The 19,209-nt window shown below is 36.7% G+C and overlaps 3 protein-coding genes across 7 annotated transcripts; 2 read left to right on the forward strand and 1 right to left on the reverse strand.

Annotated features, from left to right (window-relative positions):
• Positions 1-1,228: 1,228 nt before the first annotated feature.
• LOC121756008 (hydroxyproline O-galactosyltransferase GALT2-like) lies at positions 1,229-6,262 on the reverse strand. 2 transcript variants are annotated; one of them, XM_042151461.1, is made up of 9 exons: positions 5,963-6,262; positions 5,546-5,752; positions 4,667-5,437; positions 3,886-4,118; positions 3,350-3,640; positions 2,328-2,456; positions 2,071-2,244; positions 1,849-1,956; positions 1,229-1,766 (listed from the first exon to the last, which is right to left on the reverse strand). In XM_042151461.1, the coding sequence occupies exons 2-9, from the start codon at positions 5,559-5,561 to the stop codon at positions 1,563-1,565; spliced, it is 1,926 nt and encodes a 641-aa protein (XP_042007395.1). In that variant the 5' UTR covers positions 5,562-5,752; positions 5,963-6,262; the 3' UTR covers positions 1,229-1,562. The 2 variants fall into 2 exon arrangements, with proteins under 2 accessions (XP_042007395.1, XP_042007394.1); XM_042151460.1 differs by having other exon boundaries at positions 4,667-5,752.
• A 1,017-nt stretch (positions 6,263-7,279) lies between these two features.
• Positions 7,280-9,959, forward strand: LOC121753799 (WD repeat-containing protein LWD1-like). 2 transcript variants are annotated; one of them, XR_006040498.1, is made up of 3 exons: positions 7,280-8,385; positions 8,817-9,119; positions 9,640-9,959. XR_006040498.1 is itself a non-coding variant. In XM_042149058.1 (2 exons), exons 1-2 carry the CDS (start codon positions 7,345-7,347, stop codon positions 8,820-8,822), a joined length of 1,047 nt encoding a protein of 348 aa, XP_042004992.1. In that variant the 5' UTR covers positions 7,280-7,344; the 3' UTR covers positions 8,823-9,333. The 2 variants fall into 2 exon arrangements, 1 of the variants encoding a protein (XP_042004992.1); XM_042149058.1 differs by lacking the exon at positions 9,640-9,959 and having other exon boundaries at positions 8,817-9,333.
• A 5,653-nt stretch (positions 9,960-15,612) lies between these two features.
• On the forward strand, positions 15,613-18,904 carry LOC121754146. 3 transcript variants are annotated; one of them, XR_006040554.1, is made up of 4 exons: positions 15,613-15,802; positions 15,906-15,971; positions 16,829-17,488; positions 18,341-18,904. XR_006040554.1 is itself a non-coding variant. In XM_042149493.1 (3 exons), the coding sequence occupies exons 1-3, from the start codon at positions 15,629-15,631 to the stop codon at positions 17,291-17,293; spliced, it is 705 nt and encodes a 234-aa protein (XP_042005427.1). In that variant the 5' UTR covers positions 15,613-15,628; the 3' UTR covers positions 17,294-17,495. The 3 variants fall into 3 exon arrangements, 1 of the variants encoding a protein (XP_042005427.1); XR_006040555.1 differs by having other exon boundaries at positions 18,369-18,903; XM_042149493.1 differs by lacking the exon at positions 18,341-18,904 and having other exon boundaries at positions 16,829-17,495.
• The last annotated feature ends 305 nt before the right edge of the window (positions 18,905-19,209 follow it).

The following is a 19,209-nucleotide window of genomic DNA, read 5'->3' on the forward strand; positions in this document are numbered from 1 at the left end:
ATTATTAAGTACAATGTTTTAAAAATAATTTAAAAGTATAAATCATACTTAATTTCAGGATAATAAATAACTATAATTCAAATTATCATAATTATAACTATATTATTAATATTTATTTTTATTTTTATTATCATAATAATAATAATTTATCAAATAATTAAATATAATTATAATTATATAATAATATAATAATTATTAATTTATAAATTAGTAATTAACAATAAAATTGTAGTGAAATTTTAAATTATAAAATTTATTCAATTAAAAATTAAGTAAATATAATGATAATAATAATAATAATATTAATCTTATTTATTATTATATTATTATATATTATGATGTATAATCCATATTTAAACTATCCATCATAATAATAAATAAAATAAATAATTATTATCATTTGTAATTAATAATTTATTAAATAATACGCATTATTATTTTTTATAAATAAAAAATGATAAGTATATTTTTAGTTTAGCGTTTAAATCAAATATATACTTTCAAATCTTGATATTTTTCAAACACGGGAAAGTAAAGTTATTAAAAATCATATTTCCGGAATTCATTTTCCCAGGAATCATTTTCCTTGCCAACTTTACTTTCCCGCCGATCACCCCTGGCCAAAGAGTTGCAAATAGTCAGAAGCTACTGACTACCTATAGCTTATGACGCAGACAGTTTTTTGTCCTAATGAAGTGTCATACTTTGTAACCAATCAATTTTTTGGACTATTTCCAAAAAAAATCGTACTCTACTCCATGAGGGAGCTTGGTTAAATCTAAAACTCGAATACTAATGTGTAAAACAAAACACCTCGAACTCTAGTTCCTACAATTCATGTTGAAATTCTAAAACTCGATCACTATTGCCTTCAGGCTTCAAGTAACAACAGAGCTGTTTGTCTTAACCAGTGATGCCAAATTGGTATTGTCGATGTTAAGTTTTGTCTGCAGATAAGTCTCAAACTAGCGCGACGACTCGTAGCTCTTTTTTCAATAAATAATCAAAACCAATTTGCTCCCAAGTCCAAGCTGAAACCCAAGATCTAGTTTGGACCAAGAGCGGTTTGGTTTTGATAAAATGAGACGTGTGCTCGATTGAGGCTCATACGCAAAACTTAGCATCAGCAATACATTATCCTTTTTATCAGCATCCAAAAGAAATAAACAAACCCACATTGGTACACTGCAACTATATAGTGAACTTCAGATGTTGTAACTAATGAGAATGTTACTGCAAAACTACACAGCTACTTCATACGCAAGTTTTCAAGATCAGTGTTCCACAAAATTTGGACATGGCTGGGAAGTGCTCTTTCATTACATTACACCATCCTATACAGCTTGGACAGCTCAGCTCACTCGAGCATCGGTGAAAATCAGGGTAAACCTTAAAAACATTTAACAACCAGATACTATGATGGGATACAACTTCTACTGGCCTAGGCCTTGCGTAGAAGTGTGACATTGTCAAGCATAAGGCCATCCTAATCGACAAAATCATGGAGTGCGGAGTTACACAGTGACTAGGTAAGTACGCCGAGACAAATTTTGCAGCCTACCTCAAACATTACAGCAATGAGGATGCCCTTTCATCAGATTGTCCCATAAACATACCATTTGTCTAGGGGATTGGTAATGTGCAGTGTGGTAGTTCTCCATGCATCCGTACTGGCAGTATTTCCAATTATGAGAATATTGAACATGCTTTGTACTGTTGAACTGCTCGACCCACATTCCCATGCTCACATCCTCCATTTTAAATAGCTGCAGGGTGAGTTAAGAATAAGATAGTAAATTTCAATGTTCCTCTGGGAGAAATGATCAAATGTTGCAAGATGTTACTAACCCGTAGGCTATGATTTTCACTTTGAGAGACGATGTAATTGGCAATGTCGCTTGATATTATGTATCCAGGTCCATTGGCATAGGGTGGATAGATTTCTTCGGGCCACTCCTGTGGTTAGAGAGGAGGACAATCTTATAGAGTAAAAATGATTGTGGATATGGCAATACTTATTGTGGCACAGATATGAACCGTGTTTGTTCTTACACAAGTGAATGTACGAACCTCATAAGAGACTGCCCACTTCCCTGTCCTAAGAGGCCTGTGCAATAGGTTCAAATTTCCCAGATACAACGGCCTTGTAGGTGACAAGCCTTCAATGTCTTTTAAGATTCTCTCAACCCTAATAAAAGTATCATCATCACATTTCATAATATATGCTGCCATTGCATTTCGAACCTAGAATGAAATGTAGGGGCCGGTTAGAAAATGTTGAAATCTTACTACAAGAGACCAAACGAAATAGAGAGATAGTATCATACCCCATATTCACAAATGGCAACAGTTTTAAGAACTACTAGCTCGTAGCGGTCCATGAATGGCAAAATCTCTATATCACCAAAGTAAGCAGCCTCCTTCTTCAGAACTGCATTCACCTCACTCCTTGTGTTCTACAGAAACATTCTCTTCAAGTGGGTCAAACTGTAGCTAGTAAGTACAGATTAAATTGCAGAAACACGCTTACTGACAAATGACAGCCCACCAAGTTTCATAGTACCATAAACAAAGCAATGCAAAAAATGTTACACCATTCGCCAAACCGAAATATATTTGCCAATGCCATCTTTTCACCATCTTTGCATCTCAATTAGAAAAGAGTACAATAGGACTGCATATTTATATTTCATTGTAATATAAACACACTCTCCACAAGTTTGGCCAAACCTAATGACTAACATCCTGCAATAGTGTGTTCTCTTACTTCATGTGTTACACATGTGCAATCCATTTCAAATAAAATGCCTCCGTATCTATGTTACACATTAAAAAACCTATGAATCACCAGACACGCAGTACAAATACGCATCTCAATGGAAAAAAGTAAACTCGGATACAAGAAACAGAAGCCAAGAGATTATCAGATTATTTTCCAGGATGATTAATGCTCAAATATATGCCAGAAACTCTGAAACCATCTCTAAAACCATATTTTACTTATGTTGTCATTTTACATACAGCAGAGAATGCCTCGAAATCCATAGTATAGGTGGTTAGTGTTAAGAAGCAGGAACTGAAATGTGACAGGTTTCAGAGGAATAAAGGAGAAAAAACATGCAGATATACATAAACACAACTGCATGTATGTATACACATATATTTTACAAATTTTGAAGTTTTAGAATGACTATTAATGAAAAAAAAGTAGAGATACAGTTGAGTAACTTGAGTTTACAGTTCAATGAGGGTTCCTGAAAAAATTTATCCTATTTATTTTTAGTAAATTGATGACCAAACAAAATATACCCAGAGAATTGGACGCAATTAAAAGAAAAATATGACATACCAGTGCAACAAAGAATCGAACAGCTACTTTAGAGGTCTTGACTGACATAGATTGCATCCATGTCATTCTTACTGCCATACGCTCAGCAAAATGATTGGTGGCTGAAAGAACCCCAATAAAGAGTTGAACGCCACCTTGGGGTGTGTGATGGGATTTCCATTTCTCAGAGAAATCTAATACTCTATGGGGTGAGAAACTTGGATGAGAGGTTGGCAGAGAGGTAGCATATACTGAATGAACATCCACATTACCCTTGATTGCTAACCCTGTTGCATCTTCCAGTGTAAAACCCTGGACAAGTAACGATAGGATCAAGAAACTAGATTATCTTTAAGGATTTTTAGGAACTAAGGAATCTACAAGTAGATTGCTAAGGATAGCTCTCGTATCTGATAAAATTTCGCTCAATGAACAGCAATTTTAAATAATAGTAAGAATCTGTATAATTTCCGCATCTACCTTAAGATATCCGACAAAAAATTGATAATAGAAACTCTAAATGTAGATGGTATGCAGTGAAAACTGCTAGTACTTACCATTCGATATGGGAATGATGTCACATGACGCCCACCTGCATTTATATGATATCCATCAACTCCAGCACGAATGGTCAGAACAAACATTCGTCCTTCCCTAAAGGGAAATGGCCAGGTTACTTCTGGTTTTTTAGCACGCCCTATAAAGCGCTCAAACCATGAAAATATCTTGGACTCTTTTGTGTCAGTGACATCGTTGCGCATCCATTTTTCACACCGCAAGTATCCGTCAACTGCAAGGATTACATGTTAGACTTTTTATAAGATCAAAGTTCAAAGAGAAAGAAGAGATATCACAAAATCAGTAGATGAGCATCATAAGTTTGTAACACCAAACAATCCAGAACGGCATAACAGATAGAGGCATACTTTTTTATGAGAGCCTGTACTTCACATCATGAAGGTTACCTTAGTTCAGTTAATGAAATACACGAATTAGTATGTACCACTTTGACACTTTCCATTTAATAAGGGCAGGTCAATAGCCTCACATTTCAGGGATTATAGACCATAAAAACATAAAAGATAAAGGTGGATTTTGGGAGTTCATGCTTTGGTGGTCCTATAACTAAAATAACACTGATAATCTGGAGATTCCAACTGGAATGTTAATGTGAAGCTCTTCATGCCTCAGCTGCGCAAGAAATATGCTTCAGTCACCATATGATATGATGTCAGGAATCAGGACATTTCATATCCTTCCAAAAATTGAGATATACAAAAAATGTATCCTGAAAATGGATGCAGTGTTAGCAGATTAAGAGCAATAACTGAAGCATACCCTGCATATCATCGTCACCCTTGGAAGGCAAACCATCACACCTCTGAGCTGTTCCCCACTGCATCCTATAACATGTGTTGTGCTCAATTACTTGATGATGGCTCCAGTCACCTCTTAATCGAGGATTCAAATGCAAAATCTTAGGTGGATCTTCCCCATGCACAGCCTTTAATCCTTGCAGCTCAACCATGAACTGTGATACTAAAACTAGACCATCGCCAATCCTCCTTTTAGCAAGCTGTGGTACGTACTCCTGGTGAGCTTGGTGTGGAGTTCCAATGACTGTGATAGATGAGCCTGCAGCAAGACCACAAGGAAGGAACATAAGGAAATCCCTCTTGGCCAATTCTTCTCCTTCCATTGAAACCCAAGAAGGGCATGACTCAGGCTTCCCTTCTAGTATAGTACTCATGTCAATCTCTTTATCATCATACTTGCTTGCCTCTTCCCACGCCTTCAATCCTAATGCCCAAGCTTCGTCCGCCATTCTTTCCATCACAGATAAGTTTTTGGTCCTATTCATTCGTCTCAATATATCAGCAGTTATTCGACCATAGTGCTGCTGTGAGGCCTTTGTTACCGATTTGTGATCTCTTTGCATTTGTATATTGATTTGTTCTGGCTTTAGGTGATTATCCTGATTTTCGTTATCATGTAATATTCTGTGGAACCCATCAGAACTAACACGCGATTTACTGATATCAGCATTCTTTTCATCCATCATTGAAAATCCATCGAAAACACTGGCACTTTCATCCCCACTTAAAACAGCTGCACTCAAAAAATCAGGAAACTTGAAGAAAATAAGGATCAAATACAACCCAGCTGCAGCCAACAGAATGTATGATAATTTGAACCTTCTTGCACTCGAATAGTCACCTTTAGACCTCTTCATCCTTGAAAGCTGGATAAATGGACAGAACTCAACATCAAGAGCCAAACGTGTCTCCCACAAACGTAACAGAGATCCTACGGATAAATCCACGCGCCGGTCACAAAATCCACTTCCAATATGAACCAAACTGCCAGTATACAAGCCACAGATAGTGTATCCAGCTGCAATGCTACTGTCTTTACCTTCACAACCTAAAATGCACGAAAATCGGAAGATAAAACTAATCATCACAAAATCACTCGAATCGGATGCATAAACTTCATTTAGATTAAGAACGCATCAATGAGCATACGAAAACCCAACTCTACCAATTTAACTGATCTTAGCGTCATTTTTCAGCATATTGAGTAAATACCGATTAAATTACCAAACAGAGGGAAAAATTGTCAAATCAAACGTACCACCAACGGCGAGGATTGGCGGAAGCGGCGAGGCAAATTCTCAAAACGACGCAGCAGATCGAATTGATGGTGATTTGCAATGGCAAACCCTAACTATTTTGCGTGCAGTGACAACAATAAAGTAGTGCATTAAAAAAATACTACTATAGTATAATTCTTCTTTACTCCATTGGTAGAAGCTGCGGGAAATCTGCAGCTGGTGAGATGGTGGCTGGCCTTGATTAAGAAATTTATGAAATTGCAGCGCCAAATGAAATGAAACATTATAAAACTGTAAAAAGGGCGTTCGTGGAATTTATCTGAGGTTAAGTAATTGACCAATCACAGCTCATGACCTGCGAAGATACGTATATTTTGTATTTGCCCCAATTTGTTTGAATTTATCATTTTTGTCTGTTTCATTTTTAGTAACTATCCTAATAGTACTACTTGTATTTTATATTTATCTTTACTTTCAATAAATGAAAGCTATGTTTTCAATCAATTGAAGTGTTTATAATTATCTCACATAATCGTGCATCTAATGAAAATCTCAACTTAATAATGTTGTTAGGAACTGCAAATGAGCTACTGAATCCGCCTCACAATTGTGTAGTCTTGTTGCATTGGATTTCACTTCCAAGCTTTCTTATGGTTAATATTTTTGATAATTCGAAGTTGAATATAGATGGTATTTTTAATCTTAACTCTCATTTTTTTGTCTTGTATATTTTGTGACTTGCTGAAATGATACATTTATCATTTTCTTGTTGTATTTTTAGCATTGATCCCTAAAAAAACCGATAATCCTATTTAAACTGGATGATGACTTGACATGTTATTCCTATTAGGGACTTATTTTCCTTTAAATTTTGAAAAAGAAAATGAATTCTTTCACTTGTAGATAGATATTTCGTTCTTTTTATACTCGAATGCAATTTCATTTTCTCTCTTTGAGGTTCAAATCATCCGGTAATAGAAATTTCATTTCTTTTTTAACTCGAATGCAATATCAATTTCATTTAGAATGGAATCTTCTGTTAAACAAAATGTTTAAATAAATTTATAACTCCTAATTTTCTTTTCATTTTCAACAATTTTAACTCTACATACTGGTAAAGATTAAAAAGTGAAAGTAGAAATTACTCCCTCCCTCCGTCTTATATTAGGATTCACATTAAAAAAATTTTAAAATAGTAAGTTGAAAAAGTTAATGGAATACGAGGTATATTTTTTTATATTAATTTTATAATAAATTGGGAGTGAAGTGAATTATTGAAATAGGAGACATATTTATCATCCAAATAAAATATTTGTACGTTAAGGTACAACCACCGCACGCGTGCGGCATTTCTTCTCTACTGTTGGAGAGTGAAGAGAGAGAGCCAAATCCACGCCGAAAAATGGGTGCAATCAGCGACCCGAACCAAGACGGCTCCGACGAGCAGCAGCGCCGCCCGGAGATCTACACGTACGAAGCCCCATGGCACATCTACGCCATGAACTGGAGCTTCCGCAAAGACAAGAAATACCGCCTCGCCATCTCCAGCCTCCTCGAGCAGTACCCTAACCGCGTCGAAATCGTCCAGCTCGACGACTCCACCGGCGAGATCCGCCCCGACCCCGCCCTCTCCTTCGACCACCCCTACCCTCCGACCAAGCTCATCTTCGTCCCCGACAAGGACTGCCAGCGCCCCGATCTCCTCGCCTCCTCCTCCGATTTCCTCCGCCTCTGGCAAATCTCCGATTCCGACCCCTCCCGCCGCGTCGAGCTCAAGAGCCTCCTCAACAACAACCGCAACAGCGAGTTCTCCGGTCCGTTGACCTCCTTTGACTGGAACGAAGCCGAGCCGCGCCGGATTGGAACCTCCAGCATCGACACCACCTGCACGATTTGGGACATCGAGAAGGAGGTTGTAGATACGCAGCTAATCGCGCACGATAAGGAGGTCTACGACATCGCGTGGGGCGGCGTTGGCGTTTTCGCGTCAGTCTCCGCCGACGGCACGGTTAGGGTTTTCGATCTCCGCGATAAGGAGCATTCGACTATAATTTACGAGAGCTCCGAGCCGGACACGCCGCTGGTGCGGCTCGGGTGGAATAAGCAGGATCCTAGATACATGGCGACCATCTTAATGGACAGTAGCAAGGTCGTGGTGTTGGATATTCGCTTCCCGACGCTGCCGGTTGTGGAGCTGCAGCGGCATCAGGCCGGTGTGAATGCGATTGCGTGGGCTCCGCATAGCTCCTGCCACATTTGCACCGCGGGGGATGATTCACAGGCTTTGATTTGGGACCTCTCGTCGATGGGGCAGCCAGTGGAGGGCGGTTTGGACCCGATTCTGGCTTACACTGCCGGGGCGGAGATTGAGCAGCTGCAGTGGTCGTATTCGCAGCCTGACTGGGTGGCGATTGCGTTTTCGAACAAGCTACAGATTCTGAGGGTATGAGTAGATGATGAATCTGTTTGTGAATTAGTGGTAGACCATTGGTAGCTTTGCCTAGTGTTTGAACAAGGTTTATTTTATTCAAAGCATTTTTCAGTTTGCTTAGTTTTTCAACTCTAATTGCAGTTTCTTGATTGTTTAGTTCCATTACTTGTGCTTTTTGACAATCATGATAGTTTACTTGCTTTGCTCGTTTCTTTTGCCGAGATAGATTGTATTTATGTGCTGGATTAGGTCGTGATTGTCGCATAGTTATTTTGTTAAAAGCTTGATTAACCCTAATATATAAAACTTATCTGTAGTGTTATTACCTAATATGGCTATAATGCTGAACTTATGGTTGCTTCCACCTGATTTAACACAGTTAAGCTACCAGCAACTCCAGCTATTGGTATTTTGCTTGCTAAACTTTTTGAATTTCTTGTTAGTTATAAATGACGAAAAATTAGGAGACAATCAATGCTGTGAGTGAAGGAACTTCCTCACTGAATCTCGAAAGATGTCGTTACATTAGAGCGTACTGGCTTGTGGTAACTACATCAGTTCTTCCACCAGTCAAGCCACTGGTGCGGGCCTGAGATAACAGACGATTTTTATCTGGAGCAATGACACTTTGCTCAACGAGTCAAAAGTTCTTGGTGTTTAACACTCCAGCAAGTTGAAGAAGGTGTATTTTAGATTAAGCAGTGCAACAGTGGTCTGTAATTGAAGAATGGTGGATGAACATGGCTGTAAGTTTCTTGCTGCCCCCACTGTTTATTCATGAAAATCAGTTTAGTTTCCGAATGAAGTAGTAAGCATATGGCGCCGTGTTAAGTCATTCATGTGCTGCAGCTATAGTGTCAACTTCGTTGCTGCTCTCTACCACATCTTTTTATGCAAAAGCCCATGTGTTATAACTTATGTACGTAAACTGCTCTGGTTAAATGATTTACTTGAAACAGATATGATCACTGACTTGAAAATTATGTGCGCATTTGATGTCTTTTTAAAACTATTTTCTTCCCCATCTTGTACCGGTTAAGCTTGGAACGTTGAAAGGCTATTCTACATGATATTCCGACATAGAAGAGCGAGATCCTGGTTACTAGCTAGTACCAAAAGGTCCAAAACTGTATAATATTGGATATTTTCCTATCTTGCTTTCTGTCTTGTGTAGTCAGATCATGTTAAGGTGATCTAGGGTGGCGATGGCTGTGTTTGATTTGATACTTTTGATCATTCTGATGAATACCAGTTTGTCTAATACAGTTATAGTTGATTGGTATGGAATGATTTTCCATATTTCACATGGTCGATTTTGAAGCCGAGGGATCGGGTATCCAGATTTGCCACTAAGTTTATTGGCTCAATCGACAACTCAAATCGTCTTGCAAATAACAGAATTAGAGGCATCTCATCAAGCATTGTTGGCCTAGCAATAAAGTGGTTGACTAAAGTCTCAAAAAGATACTCCCTTTCTTATCTGAGATGGGATTGAGTTATCTGAATTTTAAGAATCTGGAACGGCTTATTTAGTTTGCAGTATTTAACTTTTGTAATCATTGGATGATCCATGTTTGATAAATTTGTATCAAGAATGGAAACTTGAATTACAAATGAAATAAATACACACAACTCCAAACATATGAACCATAAAAAACCCCTTGTATATATATAAACTTGGTGTTTCAATCAACATTACAATATTCGTATCTCTCAGTTAACCAAAACACAACACAAAACATGGCATAAACGACACATCCAAACACTCGACTCTCCAAATGTGAATCGACGTATCCGACCAAGCAACAAAACCACAAACGTCAAGTCTCAAAAACTTATAATCACCCGTCGCCAAGGTGAATAACCTCAATATCAGATGCATTCGATCGCGAAACTCATACACTTGTTGAACCCCGAATCCGACCAGTCGGCAGCTAACGCACTTTCAAGGGCAGCCTTTTCCAGTTCACAACCTTATTTATTTATCAGTAGAATGGCTTTCATGTTTTTTTGGAGGCAGCGGTACACAGTAGCTCCAGGTAGCCCTTTTTCACCGCTTATTGATCTGATCAGAACGGCGGCTCCACACCAAGAACAGGCAGCTTTTTCCGTCAAAGGAAGGTTAACACGGGGCCCGATTTTTCAAGTTTCGAACCGAATGCATCGTCCGCTTAAGTAGAATAAACAAGGCGACAGTAGAATAGAATAAATAACCGAGACTCGACACTCTGTAATCTTATATTCTAAAACCAGATAAACAAACATCTTCTTCATCTTGATCCGTATTGTCGCAGAGACGTGTCCTGAAACCGGAGAGAACGTCGTGGTCGTAGGTGTTGGTAACGTCCCAGACGCGGATATGCAAACCGTAGATATTGGGAAGAAAGGAAGAGAAGCCGTTGACGCCAAAAGGCAAGACCTCAACGCTGATTCCTTCATGTTCGGCTACTTCATTGAACCTCGTCGCGGTGCTTTGGTACTCCTCCGTGGTCCATGGCCACCATAGAATCGCTTGCGATACAAGAACACGTGTCTCTGTCTGTGTCGCTTCCATCGCCTTTGATCTTGATTGCGACAAATTTGAGAGGGAAGGAATTTTATAGGTTCTGGATTTATATGCATCATGGAGAACTATATATGCAAAGTACGTAGCTTTTTTTCGGAAGTTCATTTTTGGAAAAAAAATAAACGAGATATTGTGGATATATTCTATAATCTGACGGTTTTGTTGGATTAGATTTAGTAATATTGTTGTAAATAGTTGGGATTGTTATATTTTGATTCGTCAACTCGATTCTTTTTCCTTATTTATGATATTCGGATTAATTTAATTAAAGTGCGACAATAGTAAAAATTTGTTTGAAGGCATGCTTTATAATTTTCGCTACTAAAATATATTCACATAAATTCGAGTACATTGATGAGCTGCTTATTTCCTAATTCTACCGAATAGTTTTAAATATTAAAAATCCAATCCCAACGTATCCGTGGTTAAACACATTTCCTTGCGCTCGGCCCAAGTAAAATGGTGCACCAAAAAATTATGTGAAGCCCAAAAAAATAATTTAGTTATGTGAAGGTAGGGGTGGGAAAAAATACCGACATACCGAAATACAGGACTTACCGTACCGAAAAAATACCGAAAATACCGGTTTTTCGGTATACCGTATTTTTCGGTACGGTATGAGACCGTATCGAAAACTTTTGGTACGGTAACGGTATCAAATATCCTATACCGCGGTATACCGTGGTATACTGAAGATTCGGTATATACCGTACATGCGTTATACTGAGGTATATCGAATCTTCGGTATATACCGTACATGTGCACTAATGATTGGCTCAAAGGAGATAAGTTTAGCTTATATAAGGATCCAATTGATGATGATCTTGAGTTATATAAAGAAATTGACGAAATTTGAAAAAAATAAGTGTTGTTGTTTTACTTAAATTTATTATGTTTATTTGTCTTATATATTGTATGATAATTATATTTTTATTATTTAGTAGATGCAAACATGAGTCAAGATAGTGTTGATCACTTGAAATTTTATTTTAAATATTTTGGGTATAGGTTTGGTTGTTTTGGATTTGGATTTATTTTATTGTTTTGGATTTTTTTTTCAAATAGTTGAACACTTGGAAATGTAATTTTATATATTTTGGATATAAAATTATAATATATATTTTTATAACATGTATAATGGTATTACGGTATGTCGTATTGTATTTCGGTACACCGTAATATAGTACGGTATATCGCAATAACGGTAAGATAATGGTATTGAAAATTATCATACTGAATTTTCGGTATACCGTATACCGAAAATTCGATAAGGTATCGGTATGGAATTTTGTCATACCGCTACATTCGGTACGGTATGCGGTATGACACTCTCGGTACGGTATACCGTACCGATCCTCCCCTATGTGAAGGCAACAAAAATAATTTCCTAGATTAATATAACTGCTTCAAATGGGAAGTGCTCGGTGGCGGAAGCATATGGCTATTTGTCTCGTGATCGGTGGGGTACATTGTTGGGTCTCGATGTGGATTTACAAAGGCCCTCAGAGAGTTCGGCAGTTTTTATGGCTTGCTTTCAAAGACCGATTACTTACCAATGTTGAGAGGTGTCGCAGAAATATTACTGATGATGCAACTTGTATTGTTTGTGGGGGAGCACAAGAATCCATTGATCACGTCCTGAGATGCTGCCCGACTGCCTCTCCGTTTGGAGTAAGATATTCCCAAGAGATATTTGGTTCAGGTTTATCTCTATCTCATTTGAGGCTTGGTTGATTGAAAATTTGAACTTAAGCAAAGTAGTAGATGGTTACTCTTGGAGTACTATATTTGGTTTAATTTGTTGGAGACTATGGAAAACAAGAATGCTAAAGTGTTTGGGGGTGAGACGTGGTCGGTGGATAGCATGATAAGCCAGGTCTTGGGCGCGAGCTGTGCAAAACTATGTTACACGCAAAGTCAAGACCAAAGTTCCAGTGAGCAAGCTAGTTAGTTGGTCCCCCCAACGTCAGGTAGCTGGAAGCTCAATACGGACGGGGCAGTGAAGGGAGTATCTCAAGTGGCATCAGCCGGTGGTGTTATTAGGAATGATGTCGGGGTCTGGTTTAAATGATACTCCAGGAGCTTAGGACATGGCTCGGTAATTGTGGCTGAATTATAGGCCATATATGATGGTCTGTAGCTTGCCTGGGACAACGGAATACGAAATCTTGAAGTCGAGAGTGACAACCAAGCAGTGGTCTTTATGATTAACTCGAATAGAGAGGATGGAAGTTGTTTCAGTCTCATTCGAAATATTTGGAGTATGTGTGACAGAAAATGGTATGTGAATCAAACACGTATATCGTGAGGCTAATTCAATTGCAGATTTTTTGGCAAGTTGGTCGTTAGGTTGGGATATAGGTATGTATTTACATGATGAGCCACCAATTGGGGTAAGAAACTTGTTATTGAGCGATCGTTTGAGAACCTCATATGTTCGAGTTGGATAGGCTAATTTTTTAAGGGCTATGCCCTTTGTTGTAACCAAAAAAATTAAAAATAATAATACTGTATCATAACACTTGGCAATAGAATCATTAATAGTATACTCCATCTGTCACATTGAAAATGAAACATTTTTCTTTTTAGGTTGTCCCATTAAAAATGAAACATTTTCTAAAATAGAAATAATTTTATCTCTATTTTTCCATATCTCTTACTTTACTCTTTCTTCTTTAACTCACAAAACAACACTACATAAAATCACATGCCAAAAAATAAATGTTTCATGTTTATTAAAATGGAGGGAATATTTATTTATTTGATTTCATAGATGATTTGAAAAGCTAGCTTAGACTTTCTTTTCCATCCTTATCTCTTAGGTAATTTCACCATCATTAATTTATTCTTCTTTCACTCATATAAGTGTATAATTATCTCTCATTATTGGTATGAAATCTTATCCTTTTTTGGAGTGAAAAGAACGAATAAGAGAGAATGGATTTTTTTCATCACAAAAAAAGTACTTCCTCCGTTCCACTAAAGACTTTCCTTTTTAGTTTGTCTAATCCAAGATGATCTATTACTATAAATGAAAACACTTTTATCTTTACTTTATTTTCTCTAGACTTTCCTTTTTAGTTTGTCTCATCCAAGATGATCTATTACTATAAATGAAAACACTTTTATCTTTACTTTATTTTCTCTCTAACTTTATTCTCTTCGCTTAATACACAAAATAAAACTGCATAAAACTTTATGTTACGCAAAAAATGGGTCATCTTCGGAGTACTTGTTTTATTATTTTAATATGCAAGTTTCTGAAATTCAAATTCAGTCTGCTGCTTCATGTACAAGAGATAGCACTTGATTGGTTGGAATCATTTTGTATTACGAAAGTGAATTTTCGGACGACTTTTATGTTTGATTTTTATTTTCAATTTTGTGTCACGAATTTATTTTATTTTTCAATGCCTTCTCTAAATTTCTATCGACAGTCAATAGTTTCACTATCACCCAATATTTCCTGTGGATTTTGGAGTGTGATTGTGTAGATGTGATTATATTATTATAATATTATTATAATGGGTTGGTAGAGAAGTGAACACCGTCCTAATAATTATTAGCAGCAAAAACATTACAGAACTTGTTTCTTTATTTTCTTGCAAACAATTTCATCAGATAATAATGCTAAACCGAAATATTACCAAGTATTTTGACCTATAACCCTTTCTTGAATATTTTGTTTTAATAAATACTAATATCTCCACTCAAAAAAACAATTTTATGTCACTATAAAAAAGGCTCAAAATAGAATTAAAGATGTTAATTTATACTTTTTTTTGGTAATTACTACTAGGGATATCTATCGGCGGGTCCAGTGCCTATTCCCCGCACTGATTTGTAAGCACCTCAATAGATGGAACAACTGACCCAAGATATTAAATTACTTTTAAATATATAAGAAATACTTGAAAAAACGTTTTCATTATTTGTATTCCAACTAAAATTAGGAACACAAATAGAAGCATCTTAATAAAACAAAAGATTAAGATAATTTATCTCAAGTTATGAACAATTTCTTTTACACCCTTAAATTATAGTTATTTCATATTTGCGTCTCTATTTTTGGACCATTGAAAGAAAAAAAAAATTAGTGTACATGTGCAGTTCATCCATAAAAATAAGAAACTTTCATTTGGAGTAATTAATTTAAAGTGCACATCATTTTCACTTTTTAAGAGCTTTGACTATTTTCACTCATATTATTTAAATTAATTAATATAATTTTTCAATTTTTATTGTACTACAAATTAATTTGAACCCTACTTATCTAGTGGTACTACGTACTAGTAGTAAATATTATAAAGTGAAACACGCCAAATTCTTTTTCGTGACTGCCAATTATTGTATCTATATAATGAGCACGCAATTGAAATTTCATAACAAACTTTTCACGTAAAATAAGTCTAATTGAAGGACGATTCTAGAACCTTAACACAATGCAGCATATGACTTTGACTATCTTCAAATTTTAACATCCTTTTCATTAGTTTTTTTTCTTCATAATTTTGGTCTCAAGAGGAAGCCAATCTATGACCAATCAATTCGATATGACTTTGACCATCTTCAAATTCAAACACAAGAAAATTCTAACTTTTTTTTGTCCCCTATCTTCTTCTCATATATATATACATAATCATTCATAAATCCTCTAAGAAGAAAGCAGGAAATAGCAGAGATAAAAAAATGGCATGTTATGTTCCTTTTAACAGCAGAAATTTGGACATAAGCTTCTTCATATTAAGACCAACAATTGTTTGCGCAGATTCTCTTATTGATGCTCTGAAGCAGTTTTCTTCATACACTGACGGCCTTGGCTGTGTTCATAGTTCTATATTTACTAGTATTCATGGGAGCATGGTAAGCCCGACCCGAGAAGTGGTTCTTCTCGATTTCTCTGTTACATTTTCACGTGTATATTGATGATGTCATTAGATTTAGTAGTGTTATGTGTCTATTGCAGATTGTATGGTATGGGGCTTGGATGAAGAGGAGTGATGAGAACAAGCAACTCCTAATTGCTGCCCTTGTAAGTAAAGTTCAAACCTATTTAATTCATGATAGTTTTTTTTTGTGAAACTTGAGATCATAAAATTGTGTGTTGTTGTAGTGAGTGTTGTGGGACGATATTGCGGTTTGCAGATTAGGTTCATTCCTGTAGTAATCGCCTAATTGTTACATGAAAGCGTAAGAATCCAACGCGGTTCCCTTCTTTAGTTTGTCTGATTCGATGGGAAAGGGGTCCATTGGATTGTTAAGGATTTTGCACAGTTCAAAAAATCTCCTTTCTAATTTTTTTATAGATTGATAATGCTTTTGAAAAATGAACTTCTTCATTGATTCAGAATACTTCTTCCTTGATCTTATTAGTATCTATGGGCAATTCGCCAATTTCTAAGTTAGAACAAAAGGGGAATCACTCAATTTCACTTATAGAACTGTTCTATGCCGATCCATGAAATGAAACTTGTAGGATTGAATACAGTGAAGAAGGTTGTCGTTGTCGTCGGAAGGCAAAAAGGGTGTGGCGATTGTTGCTGACAATGGAAATAAACTCATATACCAAAGGATTGGGTCAGCAACAACTCTAAAGATCGAAATTAATGGTGTTTACAGACCTTCATAGGCCTCCGATAGAATCAGTCAGACTCTCCCTTAACCCTGCTTGAATCTGCCATTAATATTTGCTAGTGCTAAAAGCACGTAATGTGACTGAGTCAAACAATATGCAAAAATCAAATGCAAAGTCGAAATAATCATGTGTTAGGATATAAATTGTTCAATTTTCAAAAAATTAACCACATATTCATTATTTATTATCAATAATGATTTTCCAAATTTATCTCGAACTAATCACACGAATTTTCTTTTTTATCGCCATCCCAGATTTCGGTCCTAACAAATTTGGTCGAAAGCATGGCCATATTAATCGACCACAGCTTCTTCGAAGCATACGCGGGAGAATCGAGAGACGGCTCTCCGGCGGCCAAGTTCTTCACCGGCGACGTGGTGGCGATGAGCTCGGCCATCCTGTCCGGCGAGTGCGAATCCAACGCGTTGAGCTGTGCATACGCATTTCTAGCCATATTTAAAGACCAGTTTCTCAAAATGGAAGGCGCGGCGGCCGGCGTTTGCTTCAAGTCGAAAACCATGCCGAAAATAGTAGGCCTTGTGGTGTGGAAGTCACTGCACTCGTTCTACACGTACGTTTTAGCCTCGGATTTTCGAAACCGAATCCTTCCTTATTTTGATGGATTTGCGGTCGACATCAAGTATGATGTTTTTCGTGTGGCTTATGTTAGTGCTCAAAATGGCCTCGATCAACCACTCCAAGGTGGATTACAGACATGATCATTTTACTAATTTGGTCGTATTTTCCACCCAATTTTGATGTGTTTATGTGAGAATTATAAGATGAATTAAAGCAAGTAAGCAACTATAACTCAATGTGTGAGAGAGAGGTGCCATATATGCCAGTGGTTAAAATGGCTTCATATGCAGAATTGGATCATTGAGGCTGGAAAAATTGGCTTGAACTGACTTGAGGTAGCTACACCTTGGCCCTTTTGCACTCTTTTCTGTCTTTTTCTATTATTTATCAGCAAACACGTCAAAAATACCAAATTGGTACATGGTTAGATTTGCTGACATTATTAGATTTTGATTTGTTAACTCGAATCGGTGTACTGTAAGGCGATATTTATAAATTACTATAGTTTTGAAAAGTAAATTAATCAATACGTAAACTATATTTGAAGGCTATATATGTTGCATTTATACTACATATATAATTTATGCTAATAAAACAAATTCAGAAATAAAAAGTTTAAACTTTACTCGTAAATTACTTTATTTTTATAAATAATTCTCCACTAAACAGCCTTTTATGATTACTTTTAATAATCTTATTTATTCACAAATATTAAAACTAATTTTTATTTAATCCCATAGAAGTTAGAGAGAGACTGTATAAAAATTAATGCAAGAAGCCAAGAACAATGGCAACCATTAACAATTGTGGGTATTTCTCGGTGTTAACATCCAGAAACAGTTGTGGGAAGATTCTTTATATTTTGCCTTACTACTATAATTTTTACATAGTTATAGTTTGATTAATGTTATAGCATATCACACATAATTAAACACGTTTGTGTAAGTAACAGTACTATCTACGTATTATTCGATAAAAAGATGACTCGGACAAAAAAGCACATAGTATTATGGTTGTAGTAACTTGTAATAGTGCATCCCTTAACAAATCGGATCCAAGAATTGATGAAACAATAAGATTAATAAAATCGTTACATATATAGACCAATAAACGTTTGCCAAATTCATATAAAAAAAGTTGCTATTAATTTGTCAATTGATACTAAGAGAGTCCAGCATTATGTGAAGCGGCTCCTTGATTGCTGTAGCTTTGCAGAGGGGGCAGAAGTTCTTGCCGCAGACAAGCCACCGCCGTATGCAGTTGGGATGAAACTCGTGGCCGCAATCCAAACTAGTCACCGATCCTCGGTACAGATCGTCTAAACATATGCAACAAACTTCGTCTTCATCTTGATGGGTTTCGTCGCAGCGACTTGTCTTGAAACAAGAGAGAACGTCGTCTTCGGAATCGGGGGAATCCACGTGGGTGTTGGTAACGGCCCAGACGCGAATATGCAAGCCGTAGCAAATGGGAAGAAAGGAAGAGAAGGCGGGAGGAGGGGTGGCTTCAAAAGGAAAGATCTCAACGGTAGTTCCTTCTTGTTGGGTAACTTCATTAAACCACGTTGCTGTCGTTTGGTATTCCTCAATGCTCCATGGCCACCATAAAATTGTTTCCGATTCAAGAGCGCGTGTCTCTGTCTCTGTCGCTGCCATCGCCTTTGATCTTGATTGGGAGAAATTTGGTGTTTAGAGAAGTATGAGAAATAATCAAGGCGAGGGGTTGAAGATTTATAGCTTCAGCATAAATATTTTGGTAAGGAGTATCTGATTTTGCGTTTTGATTATGGAAATTTTCATGGGGAGTATCTTTAGATTAGCTTTGGGAAATTAAACAAACAAAATAAACGAGATCTTCTAAACTGTTTAGATGAGATATACTATTACTATCCAAGAAATACTAAATAAACTTGCCAAAAATAATGATCCTTTTCGATATTGAAAAGAGTTTGACTAAAGTCTCAAAAAGATACTTTCTTATCTGAGATGGGATTAAGTTATCTGATTTTTAAGAATCTGGAACAGCTTATTTAGTTAGCAGTATTTAACTTTTGTAT

The sequence above is a fragment of the Salvia splendens genome, chromosome 11 (genome assembly GCF_004379255.2).
Source record: "Salvia splendens isolate huo1 chromosome 11, SspV2, whole genome shotgun sequence".
Taxonomy (NCBI): Eukaryota; Viridiplantae; Streptophyta; class Magnoliopsida; order Lamiales; family Lamiaceae; genus Salvia; species Salvia splendens.